Genomic DNA, 17327 nt, shown 5'->3' with positions numbered 1-17327 from the left:
AAAAGAGAGCTGGTAATCAGTGTGGTGCGCAGTCAGGTAAACAGCTGTGGTGCGTCTCCATTAATGAGCACCCAACTGGCATCAGTACAGCCAGGGCGTGATTTCCTTATCTCTGTACAGCTGACCATCCACATAGAGTTTATCGATGGAGAGAACTGCCCTTTTTCCGTTTTGTATGAGCTGTTTTCTTACGGTGAGTAGTTTTTTCTGTCTGTCGAGTATTTCTTGGGGGTACTGTTCGTTAATGCCATAATTTTTTTTTCAGTTCTCTTCCTTTGCTGAAAAAAACGCAACATTGTTCCTCATACTGCGAGCTTGTAGGTTGAGTATTCCGTTTCATTTCCTTGATAACAGATGAGAGTTGGTTTGTGATGGTGTTTATATTGTGCTGTAGTGTTTTGTTTTATTTTGCCAGAGTCGTGACCTGCTCCTGGCTGAACTCCAGGCTTTCACGCAGCGCCTGGAACTCTTTATGCAGGATCTCCACTAGTGAGATCCTCGTATCCAGAGTAGCGAGCTTGAAGTCGATGGAGATTAGGATTTCACGAACCTCTGTGTGGGACGGGGGCTCCTGTCTCTCTGAGTCTCCAGGTGAGCTGGGAGGACGTGGTCTTTTAGAGGTAGGAGTTGACCTCATTTTTTTCTTTTTTGTCTGAGCTCATGCTGCAGAACAGGTGGTAGTACTCCTCAATGAGTTCTTCTAGCACTTACAGGTTTTGGTTTTGTGTTTGTTTGTTGTTTATTTGAAGAGAAAAAAAGTATACGTATTCTGAAGCTTCCAATGTTTGTTTTGGTTAGTCACTGTGGGCTGCCATCTTGCTGATCACACTCTGTCTTGCGAGAGGGTAGCGTTACAGCGTCATCAGCCTGTCTCTAAATAATCTAATGTCTGATTTTCATTAGGTTTAGTATTTTTACATTAATTATTTTTTTCAGTTTAAAGATATACAGTTGTAAGAAAAAGTTTGTGAACCTTTTGGGATTACTTGAATGTCTGCATAAATTGGTCATTAAATGTGTTCTGATCTTCATCTAAGTCACAACAATAGACAAACACACTCTGCTTAAACTAATACCACACAAAAAATTATATGTTTGCATGGTTTTATTGAACACAACATGTTAACATTCACAGTGCAGGGTGAAAAAACTATGTGAACCTTTGGATTTAATAACTGGTTGATCCTCCTTTGGCAGCAAAAACCTCAACGTTTCCTGTAGCTGCAGATCAGACCTGCACAATAGTCCAAAGGAATTTTGGATCATTCCTCTTCACTAAACTGTTTCAGTTCAGCTGTAATATTCTTGGGATATCTGGTGTGAATCGCCCTCTTGAGGTCATGATGCCACAGCATCTCTATTGGGTTGAGGTCAGGACTCTCCAGAAGGCGTATTTTCTTCTGTAGAAGCCGTTCGATTGTTGATTTACTTCTATGTTTTGGGTCGCTGTCCTGTTGCATCATCCATCCTCTGTTGAGGTTCAGTTGGTGGACAGATGGTCTTAAGTTTTCCTGCAAAATGTCTTGGTAAACTGGGGAAATGCTGTGCCTTTTTTCTCCACACAAAACGTTGTGTGTTCCTTCCATCTGTCCACAGTATATTTAGCCAGTACTGCTGTGGAACATCCAGGTGCTCTTTTGCAAACTCTAATGTGCAGCAATGTTTTTTTCGTAGCTTCCTGCGTGGTTTCCTCCCATGAACTCCATTCTTGTTTAAAGTTTTCCTCATTGTAGATTTGTCAACAAAAATGTTAGCATGTGCCAGAGATTTCTTCTTCAGCTGACACTCTAGGATTCTTCCTCACCTCATTGTTAATTCTGCGCTGTGCTCTTGCAGTCGTCTTTACAGGACGGCCACACCTAGCTTAACTTTCTCCATGTCCATCTCCATGTCTTACCATGAACATCAAGCCTTTTAGAGAGACTTTTGTAACCCTTTCCAGCTTCATGCAAGTCAGCAATTTGTGAACGTAGGTCTTCTGAGATCTCTTTTGTGCGAGGAATGATTCACATCAAGCAACGCTTCTTAAGAACAGCAAACTCAAAACTAGTGTGTGTTTTTATAGGGCAGGGTAGCTTTAACCAACACATCCAATCTCATCTCATCCTGCCAACAATTAGCTCCTAGAAAAGTCATTAGCCTAGGGGTTCACATACTTTTCTCCTCTCACTGTGAATGTTAACATGTTGTGCTCAATAAAACCATGCAAACATATCATTTTTGTGTGGTACTAGTTTAAGCAGACTGTGTTTGTTTATTGTTGTGACTTAGATGAAGATCAGAACATATTTAACAACCAATTTATGAAGAAATCCAAGTAATCCCAAAGGGTTCATATACTGTTTCTTGCAACTGTATCAACATTGTGGCTATATGAATTGGAACTATTTTTTTTTATCTTATTTTAACTGAAGTTTACCAATGATTTTGTTCCAGTGTGCACATATTTAAGTTTACTACCTTTACTGTAACTAAGAAAACTTCTATTTGAATAAAAAGTCTCACAGTTTCACTGTTAATAGTGGTTATCTCATGGCTACATCTTCAAAACCTACTTTTGCAACTTTAAAAAATATATTTCTCAATATTTAATTGGATGGGGATGATCAATAAATATATAAATTATAAACATTACAGCTGAAAACGTAGGAGGAAAAGGAGCAGGACCTTAAAATAATCTCTCTCTTTATAAATAAATAAAACATAAATGGGAGAGGAAAAGTTAAGAGTAGTCAGAGCTCGCCTTTTTAGGAGTGTTTAAGCACCCACTACTTGAGTGCCGACACCCATAAAAGTGAGAATTAAAAGTATTTTTTGTAGTTTTTCTAAAATAATGTTGCATTTGCTAAGCTGAAAAAATGTGAAAGTATATGGTAAAACAATGTTTGACAACAAAAACACAGCAGTACCCCATTCCCTCCCAAATGATATTTTTCACTTTGTCTCCACTTTTCCACCTGGTATCTGGACCGAGCACACCTGCTTAATATAATGTGTGTGTGTGTGTGTGTGTGAAGGTGAGATTCTCTGTTTGTTGTATTTTGATGATCTTACCACAGTGTCTCCAGTTTACAGTGTGGATTCTTCAGTCCAGCAGAGAGCAGCTTCACTCCTGAATCCTGCAGTTTATTATTTCTCAGGTTCAGTTCTCTCAGAGTTGAGGAGTTTGAGCTGAGAACTGAGGCCAGATCTGCACAGCTTTTCTCTGATAGATTACACTCCCACAGCCTGAGAGAGAAATGATAATCCATTAGAAACACTTACATATAAACACAAACACACACCCCTTAGGAAGGAGGTATAGTAATATTTTTTTGAGGTTTTTATTATTATTATTCTTTTTTTTCTTATTAGTATTATTATTAGTCAGTGAATTAAAATAAGCACAACTGAAGGTGTTGAAGTGAACTTTTTTCTTGTTTGCTTACAATTTTTTTTTACCTATTTCTAAAAAATAATAATAATAATAAAGTCCTCCCTAACACACACAAACACACACAAGACACACAGCTAGATAGTTAAATAGATAGATGTCCATGCGGGAGGGTGCCACCTTACTTTCATGCAGCATAGCACATAGTCTCTTAGTCACTTACTGTTAACCTTCCTGATTTTCAACTATAGTACACTGTCTGGCAGACTCATTAGAACTAGACAAGCTAATCAGTTGTTTAGAATAAATACCTTTCGGCCTACTTTAGATGGTGTAAAGAAATTATAATTCTTTGATATGGAATGATAATTAAATGTACCTTAAAGCAGTTAGTACAAAATTTATAATAATATTGATCAACTAAACTGAAAGTGTTCTATTCTGCGTGGAAAGACAGTCTTGTCAAACATAGAAAAGAACTTAATAAAGCCCACTCAGTGTATCTGGCCTCTTGCCTCTTTAGTGTTATTTCCAAACTAAAAACCAGGCAGGTACTAAACCTCAGATTCCAGCCATTCACACCAGCAACACTTTTATGGACTTCTTTGATACTAAAACTGAAAACATTCAGGATAAAATTCAACAGATAAATATGTCATCTAGTGTGGCTAATATATAACAAAACTCAATTACTGAAGTTAGGGTGGAAGTATTTATCCCACTTCCACAGCTAGAACTAGAAAAAATTATCTCCTCATCAAACAGCACAACCAGCACACTTGATGCAGTTCCCACAAAATTACTAAAACACGTACTGCCATATATAATTAAACTTCTGTTAATGATAGTAAATTCATCGCTCACCCTGGGGCATGTACCCAAAGTCTTTAAAACAGCGGTAATTAAACCTCTGATCAAGAAATGTGAGTGAGAATAAAGAAAATCGAGAAATTTGTAAAAGATGAGTAAAAAGTGATGTCTCACAATTTTCTCCTATTAAATAATAATAAAACAGAAATTCAAAGCTGCTAGAAATAAATGATCAGACTTAATGTTAAATCTGGCCGACTTCTCCGTCACACCTGGTTCAGTAGCTAAAAACCTTGGTGTTATCATAGGTTCAGATCTAGCATTCGATAAACACATATCTAATATTACTAGAACAGCTTTTTTTTCACAGAAAAATTTGTACATGCCTTCATTACCTCAAGGCTAGATTATTGTAATGCGCTCCTGTCAGGATGTTCCTGCAGTAATTAAATAAACTTCAGCTAGTTCAAAATGCTGCAGCCAGGGTCCTTAATAAAACTAGAACATTTCAGCATATTAGTCCAGTCCTGTCAGCACTGCACTGCTTCCAGTCAAATTCCGCATAGACTATAAAATTCTCCTGTTAACACATAAAGCCCTACACGGGCTCGCTCCTGAGTATTTACGAGACCTCATCTCCTATTATGAACCACCGCGATTACTTAGATCTCAGGGTGCTGGTTTCTTAGTAGTTTCTAAAATTGAGAGGAGCTCTGCAGGAGGAAGAGCTTTCTCTTATAAAGCTCCCCAACTCTGGAATAATCTCCCCGAATATGTTCGGGACTCAGACACAGTCTCAATCGTTAAGTCTAGACTGAAAACGTACTTGTTTAGTTTAGCTTTTTGTAATTAATGTTTTTCCATTTAGATAAGGCTGCAGATCCAGGGGTTCATGGACATAGGGAATTGTGGGTAAACTGAGATGCTGGTGCTGGTGTTCTGCACACGGTCACTCAGGTTTGTGGACGGTGGAGTGGGTGGATGCCGATGTTTCAGGGAGCCTCCGTGTCTATGTTACCTTCTGGCTCTCTGCCTTTAGTTAGGCTGTTTTATTTAGATCTGCCGGAGTCATTAGCCACACTCTGATAATGTTTTATATTCTCTGTTTTACATAAATCCAGTTAAAACTAATTCCATCTCTCTGCTCCTCCGAGTTACTGACTGCCCACCTGTCTGACCCGATACCGATGGATGTTGGACCCCCAGGCTCTCATGTCCCCTGTCCGTCCAGACTGATAAAAGTTTCTGAAGTCAGCTCTTCTCCATCACCCACCACAGATCAGTTTCTCATCGTCCATCTTACTCTCCACTACAGATTACATCCAAGCCATTAGTGGTGCTGCTTTACTCCTGAATATATAAAACCTATGTGGATGTATAAAAGACTTTTTAAAATTAATTTAAAAACCATTTGACCAGTGGTAGGATGTCCCCCCCCCCCCCTTAAATGTGAGTCTTGGTCCCCCAAGGTTTCTTCCTCCTCCAGCTCTGAGGGAGTTTTTGCTCCACACTCTCTGTTTTTTTTTTATTTTATGTTTAATGTTTTGCCTGATTCTTTGTCCTGTGATCATGTTTCTGTAAAGCTGCTTTGCGACATCAATTGTAAAAAGTGCTATACAAATGAATTTGATTTGATAATTATCATTTAACCCCCCCCCATGAATGAACTGTGACACTGATCACCTATCCGTCTGGAAAAGTTTACAAAGTCATTTGTAAAGCTTTGAGACACCAGAGAACCACAGTGAGAGCTATTATTCACTAATGGAGAAAACATGGGACACTGGTGAACCTTCCCAGGAGTGACCGGCCAACCGAAATTACTCCAAAAGACCACAAAACCACATCTAAAGAATTGCAGGTCTCAATTGGCTCAATTAAGGTCAGTGTTAAAGAAGAGCAAAACTCCTCCACAGAGATGTGAAAGACTCATTAACAGTTATCACAAACTCTTGATTTCAGTTGTTGCCGCCAAGGGTGACACAACAGAGTTATAACGTTTAGGGGAAAATGCTTTTTTCACAAAGGGCCAGGTTAGTTTGAATATTGAAATATCTTTTCAATATATTTTTGACAAGGCAACCTAATCTGTGCTCTCTCAAGTCATGCTAGTAGAGAGTTTTGGTTTGTTTTTCACCATAAAAGTGCTTCTTTCACTGTTCTGCTCCACCGCTGCACCGCTGGTATGTGTCGCTGGTCTCACTACTGGACTATCAGTCCTGCCTGCCTGCCTGCCAGGATGTCATCATCTACCTGCTCAACAGAGTTTATGCTCACCTAGACAGAACAGTCAGCACTGTGAGGGTCATGGTTTTTTTATTTCTTTACTGCATTTAACAGCATTTGAGTTGATCTTCTGGGTGACAAGCTGACAACAATGCAATCAGACGCCACCCTCTTTTTACACTGAATTACATGGCTTTTCTCTCAAGTTTAAACAGCTGTTTTGGAGATACTTATTTTTCATTGAACATTGATGATATACAGTATATGTCACGTCTGGTGCTGAAAGTGCTCCTGTTTCTTCCACACACAGCTCTAACGGAGGTTCTCAGTTAAACCGAGTATTGTTTGGTTTATCCACTTTACAAAGCGTTACTATCTCTGTTGCTGTATTTCTCATGTATGACTTTGCCTTTTGTTTTCTTTACACCAATTTTTGCCTGTACCTCTGACTGTGGATTTACCGTGTTTGACCTGGACTGTTTATCGTTTTTGCCTTTTTGGATTACCTCTACTGCTGGCTTCTTTCGTGTATGAACTCTGGACTGTCTCCCGTTAATGGTATGGTTTTTGTCTATGTGGCTACTGTTTGCCGGTGCTCTACTGTTTTTGTTCTTGACAACTCCTGTGTTAACCAAGCCTGAAATAAACAACCATTTTATCTGTATCTGCGAGTGTCTGAGTCCTGTACATAACATGACAGTATATTACACACAGTGATTGTAATTAGTGAGTGGGAAATGATCAACGAATCAGCATTAAACAGTAAAACGTAAAAATGAAAATACTCACTTAGCTCTTCTGGACACTTTAATCACTGGCATTAACCTCAGAAGACAGTCCTCTGACCCGCCGTATTTACTCAGGTCAAACTCATCCAGCTCCTCTTCTGAATTCAGCATCACAAACGCCACAGCTGACCACTGAGCAGGAGAGAGAGTAACTCTTCTGAGATTACTGAAACCTCCTCTGTTCAGGTATTTCTGGACTTCCTGCACTAGAGAAAGATCATTCAGTTCATTCAGACAGTGGAACAGACTGATAGTTTTCTCTGGAGAGGGATTATCCCTGATCTTCTGCTTGATGTACTCCACTACTTCCTCTTTACTGTGAGAGATGTTCTCTGTCTGTATCAGAAGACCTCGTAAGAGAGTCTGATTGGACTCCAGTGAGAGACCCAGAAGGAATCGGAGGAAAAGGTCCAGGTGTCCGTTCTCACTCTGTAAGGCCTTGTCCACGGCTCTCTTCACGAAGTCAGACATTGTTCCTTTTTTGGAGAAACCAAATCCACTGTGTTTCTGTTGCAGCACATTTCTGTTGTTGGAGATGAAGGACAGAAACACATATAAAGCAGCCAGAAACTCCTGAACACTCAGATGCACAAAGCTGAAAACCTTCCCCAGGTGAAGTCCAGACTCCTGTCTGAAGATCTGGGTGCACACTCCTGAGTACACGGACACTTCTCTGACATCAATGCTGCACTCTCTCAGATCTTCCTCATAGAAGATCAGGTTTCCTTTCTCCAGCTGTTGGAAAGCCAGTTTTCCCAGAGACAGAATAATCTCTCTAGTCTGGTCAAGATCAACATCACTTTTTCTTTGGTACTTCTGGCTGCGGTGTTTGATCTGAAAGATAAGGAAGTGTGTGAACATTTGAGTCAGAGTCTTGGGGATCTCTCCTCCCTCTGCTTCACCCAACATCCTCTCTAGAACAGTGGCTGAGATCCAGCAGAAGACTGGGATGTGGCACATGATGTAGAGGCTTCTGGAGGACTTCATGTGTTTAAAGATTCTTTCAGCAAGGCTCTGATCTCTGATCCTTTTCCTGAAGTATTCCTCTTTCTGAGGGTCACTGAACCCTCGTACCTCTGTTACCTGATCAATACAGTCAGGAGGGATCTGATTGGCTGCTGCTGGTCGAGTAGTTATCCATAGGAGAGCAGAGGGAAGCAGGTTCCCCTGGATGAGGTTTGTCAGCAGCACATCCACTGAGGCTGACTGTGTTACATCAGATACTCTCTTATTGTTCTGGAAATCTAGAGGAAGTCGACATTCATCCAGACCATCAAAGATGAACATGACTTTGTAACGATGATATTCTATTGGTTTTAGGTATTTTGTGTCCCTAAAAAACTGATAAAGAAGATCCTCCAGACTGTTTTTTTCAGTTTTTATCAGATTCAGCTCTCTAAAAGGAAGTGGAAATATGAAGAGAACATCCTGATTGGCTTTTCCTTCAGTCCAGTCCAGAATGAACTTCTGCACAGAGACTGTTTTTCCAATTCCAGCAACTCCTTTAGTCAGCACAGTTCTGATGGACTGGTCTTTAAAGAGGTCGTTACATTTGATGGGTGTCTCCTGTGTTGCTGGTCTCCTGGATGCTGCTTCAATCTGTCTGACCTCATGTTCATTATTGACCTCTCCACTCCCTCCCTCTGTGATGTACAGCTCTGTGTAGATCTCATTCAGAAGGGTTGAGGTTCCAAGATCTGAGATTCCTTCATTAATTTTCTGAAATTTCTCCTTTAGAGTAGATTTCAGCTTTCGATGACAGGACGGAGCCAGTTCTAATCGAAATAGAAAAAGCAATATCATTAAATATGGTGAAGTATTAAATATATAATAAAAATGTGCTGTCACAAGGCTGTTTACAAAAAAAAATGAAACTAGTGTAATTCATGCACATATAAAGTATTATGTAAATGATCTAATCACTTACTGGTCTGCAGTTTGTTAGCGAGGTCTGTCTGGTTCATGTTTCTCAGGGCGTGCAGTGTGATCTTCAGCGCTCCCTCTCTGACACCACTCTGATCCTCCTCATCCTCCTTCTCTCTCCCAGAGCATGCTGGGTAATCCAGATTCAGGATCTTCACAAACCTCTCCAGCTGATTCTTTACCAGAGTGATGACTTTGTGCTCCAGTTCCTGATTAAACACATGGTAAGAAACGGTAGTAAAACAAGAACAGATAAAAGTTTTATAAAATAATTTGTGGTTTATGTCAATATAATGTTTTGGATATGGGATGTGTTGTGTTGGATTGAGATCAAGGGCAAAATTCAAGATTTCTTTTATATTATTTCTAGCCCTTCTAGCAGTTAGAGCTTTCTCAGAAAGTAACAGAACATAATATTTAACAGTAGAACATGAAAACATAACTGCATTTATATTGAAGTAAAATCTTTGTAATAATCTGGATTTCTGAACTGATCACTAATAAACGGTCTTTATCATAACTTAATGTGTGACTTAGTCATTATGTAAATCACAATTACAAACTCAATCTCACTAAATCTATAACACATTTACTGTTGTACTTGTTCTGTATTTTATTGAGTATGTTAAATAAACCTCTGCAATTCAACTTGGAAAGAGTGAGTAATGATTATTAAACATCTTTTTTTATAGCACATAACTTCATATTTAAAGTTAAAACACCAAATCACTTTTTACAGTGTTCACATGTGCTCTGGCATTAGTCACACCTACACACCTTTAATATGGAGTCCATATTTCTCCTGCTGATTTCTGGAGTCTCCTTCTGGACTCTGTCAGAAAACATAACATTAACATATGCTACTAAATGGTGATTGTGAATATATCTACAGAAAGAAAGTTCCAGAAGATCAACCACCACTGCAACACTCCACCAACCTTCACGCTCACCAAAAAGTTCATTCTAGATTTTATCAGATCAGAGAATCATGTTTCTCACAGTCTGGTGTTTTTTTTGTAAAATCCAGATGTGTTTTTTACAGAGGTGAGGTTTTTGTTTCCTCCATAAAGATCAGATAGCTGGAGAGCTGCAGTGATGGTTTATCTGCTGAAAGTTTCTCCCATCTGCACACAGGATCTCTAGAGCTCAGTCAGAGTGATGATTATACACTACACTGCCCAAAGTATTCATTCACCCAATCAAATCATTAAACTCAGGTTCCAATCACTTCCAATACCACAGGTGTACAAAACCAAACACCTCCACACACAGACTGATTCTATTTGTTAGAATTTGTATTAGTAGAATTGTTTTCTCTAAAGTGTGTTTTAGTATAGAAGTTATAGTTGTAGAATTCAGAGAAAACATAGAAGTGTCTTTCATCTTATTCTCCAGAGTCACGTCATTCTTACCTGAGATCAGCAGAACTGTTGTCCTTTCTGAAGTAAAGAGGTTCTTCCATTGACTGGTCACTCTTCATGGAGACACAGCTGGGTTCAGGTGAGTCTGATCTCTTATCCTGATCCAGTCTAAAACACAACCAGTATCAGACACCATCTACAACCTTTCCAGCATGTTGGTGTGATTCTACATTCATGTGATTTTGATGGTAAATTAGTTTATAATTGGGAAGTTGAACTTGAACAACCTCTCAAGCTTTAATTTCTAAATCATGTTTCTCACATTCTGAGAGTCTTTCAGGAACATCTCAGAGATGATTTAGAAAAATGAAGTTGAGACGTTGTTTAAAACATAAATTAAAAAAGAATACAGCAATTTGCAAATCCTTTTCAATTTATATTCAATTGAATTCATTACAAAGACAAAATATTTAATGTTCAAACAAGATAAACTTTACTGTTTTTAGCAGATATTCACTCATTTTGAATCTGATCGTCTACAACACATTCTAAAGAAGTTGGGATGGTTTTTACCACTGTGTTAAATCACCTTCCCTTTAAAAACTCAATAAGCGCTCGGGAACTGAGGACCCTATGTGTGGAAGTTTCAACTAATGGTTTTCTGAAGTGATCCTGAGCCCGTGTGGTGATAAATATCCCTTACAGAATGATGTCAGTTTACAATGCAGTGCCGCCTGAGGGGTCGAAGGTCACGGGTGTTTAATGTCGGTTTTCTGCAGCTTACTTGCAGAGATTTCTCCAAATTCTCAGAATATTTTTTTAGTTTAGTTTAGTTTATTTTGGTTCATCAAAATTACACTCTTTTTGTACAAAGTGACAATAGTAACAGTGATTAAAAATATTAAGTGCGAGATTAAATGCGACTATATTTCTCGTCAAGCTTTAACCTGTCTCGCGGGTAAAAAAAATAGTTTAGTGTGGACTTTTTAAGCGGTATCTGGCAACACAGCAGGAGTGCCACTACTTATTGTTTGTGGTGTATGCAAACGTTCTGTCATTACTGGCCCACCGTGCTCCGCAAAACCAGCAAGCTGATTGGCTGTTTCTCCTGAGAGAAAATTTATTTAGGGCTTTCATGTGGCGCCCCCTTTAGTGCAGCGCCCCTATGCGTCGCATAGGCTGCATACCCCCTTTTTAAGTTGTATATCTGGCTGCATTTTGGCTCCAGAGAAAACAATAAACGGTAACAGAGTGACCAACAAGACACAAACCATATATAAATATGATTTTGTTTATAAATGTTTTCAAGCCATTTTCATTTTTGACGTTTTCTTTAAAATTTTATTTTTAAATCTCGTCTCGTCTCGTGATATTAGTGTCTCGTCACACCCCTAAATAATAGTAATAACATTAATGAGAATAAGTAATTAAAAATTCTCAGTTTCAAACCTGATAATGACTGAAAAGGTGTAGTCTGAAGCTGATGCTTATTTTTACTGCCCTTTTTAAATCTTATTGTCATCTTATATAGTCAAATCATACACATAAATAATACAGGAGTATGTTAATGTTAATCAACATATCAGAGCCTCCCATCATTAATAGTAGTTAATTCCTCATATTTATAAGAGCTTATCATCTTATCTTTAAACATTCTTTTAAATTTACAAATTTACACATTCTTAAATCTTTTTAACATTTATTCCATAACTGAACCCCTTTAACAGATATACATCTATTTTTTAAATCAGTTTTTACTTTAGTTTTTTTAAACACACACCTACTCCTCTAAGTTCATATTTACTCTCTTTAATTTCAAACAGCTTCTGGATGCAGATAGGAAGTAAATGGTTTTGTGCTTTGTACATTAACAGTGCAGTTTAAAGGTTGACTATATCACTGAATTTTAAAATATGTAGATTAATAAATAATTTGTTGGTTGGTTCATAGTATGTTTTTTAAACTTATAATTCTTATAGCTTTCTTTTGTAATATGAAGATTTAAAGGTTTAGTGTTGGTTTTATATGTGTTTCCCCACTGCTCCACACAATAGCTCATGTATGGAACATTGAAGGAACAATACAGTATATAAAGTTAATTTAGATTCAATATATCTTTAATTTTATATAGTATTGCCAGAATTTGAATTGTTGCCAGCATCATTTATGATTAACATTTATGATTAACATCATCAATCTTAATTTTAACTGTATTTTAGCAATTTTGACACTTTACAGATATCATTTATATACAGTGTGAACAATATCGGTCCTAATACTGAACCTTGTGGAACTCCACAAGTGACCTTCAATAATTTAGATTTAAAATTATTTATTTGTACATATTGATACCTGTTATCAAGGTAACTCTCAAGCCATGAGTATACTGCTCCTCTAAAGCCATATCGTTCTAATTTGGTCATTAATAATTCATGATCTATAGTGTCAAATAGAGGTGTGAAGAAATCTCGTGGCACGAGATCTCGCGAGATTAAACGTGACGATATTTCTCGTCAAGCCTAAACCTGTCTCGCGGGAAGAAAAAAAATAGTTTAGTGTGGACTTTTTAATAGCAATACAGCGGGTGGCTGAGGAGTGAGAGCAGCTCTCAGCAGAAGAGGAAAATTCGGGGATTTAATTGTATACCCGCTTTGCGGCGCAGTAAATCACAGACCAATCACGTGTGGGGTAAGATTACCAAACGCTCTCTTCAGTCAATCAGATCTGTGCAGACGCGGTAAGGAAAATATAAATAAATAAACACACCGCTCCTCACGCGGGATCGAACCCGTGTTGTCAGGGTCGCGGTCGTGAAAAAACGCCTTTATAAGGAGAAAGGGAGCCCGAAAACGGGCGGAAAAACGAGAACTGGACCATACTGAATTCTAATTAAATAACTTACTCCTGGCATAGAGGATGCTTCTGCTACTTTTAAGTTGTATGTCTGGCTGCATTTTGGCTCCAGTGGAAACAATAAACGGTGACAGAGTGACCAACAAGACACAAACCATATATAAATACTGTAAGTAAATCCTACACGTGACTGTTTCATAGGCAGCTGTACTAATCCCTTAGCTCTGTACTGTATTTAAAAACATGTTCTGTCTCTGTTTGCACTTCAAGCACAGTCTTAATATGAATGGTTGTAGTTTGCACTTATTGTTTGCTCTATATAAGACCTAGAAAAGTTTTATTTTTATTTTTTAATCTTATTTTTATTTCTATTTCCTATAAAATCAATGTGTGAGAGAAACCAGTCTGTTAATTGTGTTGTATGATTTTGTCAAATAAAACTCTAGTTTTCAAGCCATTTTTCATTTTTGACATTTTCTTTAAATTTTTATTTTTAAATCTCGTCTCGTTCTCGTGAACCAAATATCGTGTCTCGTCTCGTGAGATTAGTGTCTCGTAACACCCCTAGTGTCAAATGCTTTTTTAAATCTATAAACACCCCAACAGCATACTCCTTGTAATTCACTGCAGCTGATATATCTTCTACAAGATGCATCACCGCCATTGAGGTGGACCTATTTACTCTAAAACCAAACTGTTGGTCATTCAGTAAATTGTGTTTGTCTATGAAATGATTTATCCTGTCTACAAATATTTTTCCTAAATTTGTTTGAGAACTGGGAGAGCAGAGAGATTGATCTGTAATTTGAGAGCTGGTGAAAGTCTCCACTTTTATAAATTGGAATAATTTTAGCTTTTTTCATTTTATTAGGAAATGAGCCTTTGCGTTTTAAGAGACTGATTACAGATATATGTAAAATGTTTCACCATACATTCTATTATAGACTTAACTGTAGTCATTTCTATTCCATTCCAGTTTGTGGATGTTTTATTATTAGGGTTCAAGCACTGAAGATGCGTAAAACCCTATTGTTTTTGCTAAGATTTTTCTTCTTATTATTATTATTCTTTTTTCTCTGAAAAAGCAGTTGTGCAGCCTAAACCGTAACTCGTAGAGATATGAAACTTGGTAGGTAGATGTAGGATAAGTGCATCTCGGTGGACAACAAAAATGGCACCGATTGGTCAAAGGGTGGCGCTATAAACAAGGAAAGTTCATTTTTCACTTTTTTCTCAATAACTCCAGAACCATAAGACCTACATTCAAAATTATTTTTTTGCTGGATTCCTTCAATTTGGACCATGTACTTCCGTCTATTTAGATTTTTTGCTAATTTGCATAATATGCAAAACATACTTTTGCGAACTAGTCCTAGGAATTTTGACCAATACTGACATGTTTGGTATCAAAATACTCGATAGAGCATGGGCTTCAATATTCATCAAAATTTTTTTTTTTTCAAATTTTTTTGAAATTTGTAAACAATATGGCCGCTATATGCTAATTAGTCCTTCTGGATATATGCCCCATTCACTCCAACAGTTACATTTGGAACATTGTTTCTCAGCAACCGTGCAACCTAGCAAGCTGAAAATTTGCACACAGAATCTATCATACAAACTTCATCAATCAAAATGGCTGAACGACATCAGCCAATCAGCATTCAGCAGGCTTTTTCACAGGCTGTACGTTGCCCAATCAGGATGAAACTTGACTGTTATGTTCAGATGGAGACATTATAGTGACCTGCAAAGTGGTGAAACAATTCGGCCACTGGGGGCGCTGTTCCAAAAAAAACTAGTATATCTCAATCATAATGTAATATTTTGACATCTAATTGGTTTTGCCATATTAAGTGCAGTGCCTCTGACATATTTGTAAATACAGTTATGTTTAAAAAATGCTTTGTTTATTCATAATTGCTACTTGTTTTAAAATAGCTATATTTAAACTAGTCTCTGGATATTTGGCCTATCACCTCCATTTTGGTCTTGTTGCACACTGTAGAGTCTGCAGGTAAATAGACATCAAAAACAATTGTGAAACTGTAACCTACAATAGTGTCCAGGCATCAAGTAATCAGCGCGTCCTTGAAATTTCCAACCTAAATTGCTGTAACTGTGCAATATTTGCTGTAACCTCTCACAGTGTTAAACACTGCTGTACAATATCACTGTGGTGCAGCACCATTTAATTCAGAACTAGATTTAGAACAACTTTGTAATTACATGTCATGTCAGAACATTCACTCCTTGGTGTTAATATAAACTTGTTTGGTCAAAAAGTCAGCTTATTTTGAAAAGGTCAAAAGCTCAATCTGAACACCACTTTGTGAACATTCTGGTTCAGGTCTCAAAAAGTATAACATGTAGACACCTTTTGACTAATTGTAACTCAAGTGATGAATATTCTACAAATTTTAATATATTTGCATGTGAATTTAAGCACTGATCATGTTCAATGTCCTCTGCCCATCATTAATAACAGGTGAAAGACTTTTGATAATCTATAAATGTGACAGAGTGTCTCCAATTATAATAGACCTTCTTACACAAAAAAAGCACAGTTGGTGCTTGAACCCACTGATTATTTTTGTTTTTTTACAATTTCCAGTATTTTCATTTTCTTATCAGTTCTCCTGTTAAACATAGGGAAAGGGTTTATATCAACAATATCTTTGTCTACACCATCCTTATTTGTTGGTTTCACAATCTCTTTTACTAAGTTGTATCTAATTTGTACATAGTAATCATTAAACTCATGAATCATTTCTTTAGTTATAACTGTATCGTCTTCTTTTATAAGATATTCTGGAGTGTCTACACTTGCAGGTCCTTCCTGATGATGGTATTTAGTACACTCCATGTTTTATGCATGTTGTATCTATGCTGCTCCAATAAGTTTTTGATGATATTATGGGCTGTAGGTGATGAAATCCCTAAATTCTGTGCAGCTGCATGTTGAGAAACGCTGTTCTTAAACTGTTGGACTATTTGCTCACGCAGTTCTTCACAAAGTGATGATCCTCTCTCCATCCTTGCTTATGAACGACTGATCTTTTCAGGAATGCTCCCCTCATACCCAATCATGACCCTCACCTGTTTCCTATTAACCTGATCACCTGTGGAATGTTCTAAACAGGTGTTTTTCCAGCATTCCTCACCTTTCCCAGTCTTTTGTTGCCCCTGTCCCAACTTACTTTGTACGTGTTGCAGCATCAAATTCAAAATAAGTGAATATTTGCAAAAACTAATAAAGTTTATCCATCTGAACATTAAATATCTAACCAATATTAAAACTTCTCATCATTGTTACCTGATATTAATAGAATTGTTACCATCTCTAAAGTGTGTTATAGTATAGAAGTTATAGTTGTAGAATTCAGAGAACACAAAAAGTCATGTCATCCTTACCTGAGATCAGCAGAACTGTTGTCCTCTCTGAATTCTATTAATCTGCCCATTGACCGGTCACTCTTCATGGAGACACAGCTGGGTTCAGGAGGGTCTGTCCTCTCTCTCGGAATCTCACTAAAACATTTAAGAGAGGAAAAATGTTTTAAGTACAACTAATAATATTTGTTGAGTATAAAATGTATAAATATCAGGATTTACTCTTGTATTAAGGTAAAGTTTGGTAATAAAATTCACATTTTAGATGATTATACAGTCCTTAAATAATACCAAAAATATAAGTAATTATAAAACTCATGATGAACAATGGGGTAAATATGGATAGTTATATTTATTTCATTCAGAATTTTAAGTGTATAAATAATAGGATTCACTCATTTATTCATGTAAGATTTGGTATGTAAGTAGTAAGTGTGTCACGCCTGGCTGTAAGCGCTCCTGTCTCTTCCACACTCAGCTCTACCTGCTATCTGCAGCCTCTGGACTCCGTTGCCCAGGATGCACCTCACACTGAAACTACACTCACGATCACATGACACATCACATGCCTCTATTAGGAAGTCAGTCACATGAATCCTT

At 37.5% G+C, this 17327-nt stretch overlaps 1 protein-coding gene across 2 annotated transcripts in view; it reads right to left on the bottom strand.

The window, feature by feature from the left end:
- Nucleotides 1-16861, bottom strand: part of LOC111188853 (NACHT, LRR and PYD domains-containing protein 12-like) — a 157017-nt gene extending 140156 nt beyond the window's left edge. Inside the window, exons 1-6 of one of the 2 annotated variants that reach the window (XM_049472984.1) lie at nucleotides 16749-16861; nucleotides 10533-10649; nucleotides 9898-9952; nucleotides 9125-9329; nucleotides 7199-8972; nucleotides 3055-3228 (exon numbers count right to left, since the gene is read on the bottom strand). In XM_049472984.1, coding sequence (XP_049328941.1) covers nucleotides 3055-3228; nucleotides 7199-8972; nucleotides 9125-9329; nucleotides 9898-9952; nucleotides 10533-10649; nucleotides 16749-16816 — 2393 coding nt within the window. In that variant the 5' untranslated portion in view covers nucleotides 16817-16861. The remainder of the gene's footprint in view (nucleotides 1-3054; nucleotides 3229-7198; nucleotides 8973-9124; nucleotides 9330-9897; nucleotides 9953-10532; nucleotides 10650-16748) is intronic. The other variant, XM_049472983.1, reaches the window with a different exon arrangement.
- Between the last annotated feature and the right edge of the window lie 466 nt (nucleotides 16862-17327).

The sequence above is a fragment of the Astyanax mexicanus genome, unplaced genomic scaffold (genome assembly GCF_023375975.1).
Source record: "Astyanax mexicanus isolate ESR-SI-001 unplaced genomic scaffold, AstMex3_surface scaffold_32, whole genome shotgun sequence".
Classification (NCBI taxonomy): Eukaryota; Metazoa; Chordata; class Actinopteri; order Characiformes; family Acestrorhamphidae; genus Astyanax; species Astyanax mexicanus.
Note: the sequence above shows the minus strand (reverse complement) of the source record. Positions and strands in the feature narration are given on the sequence as shown.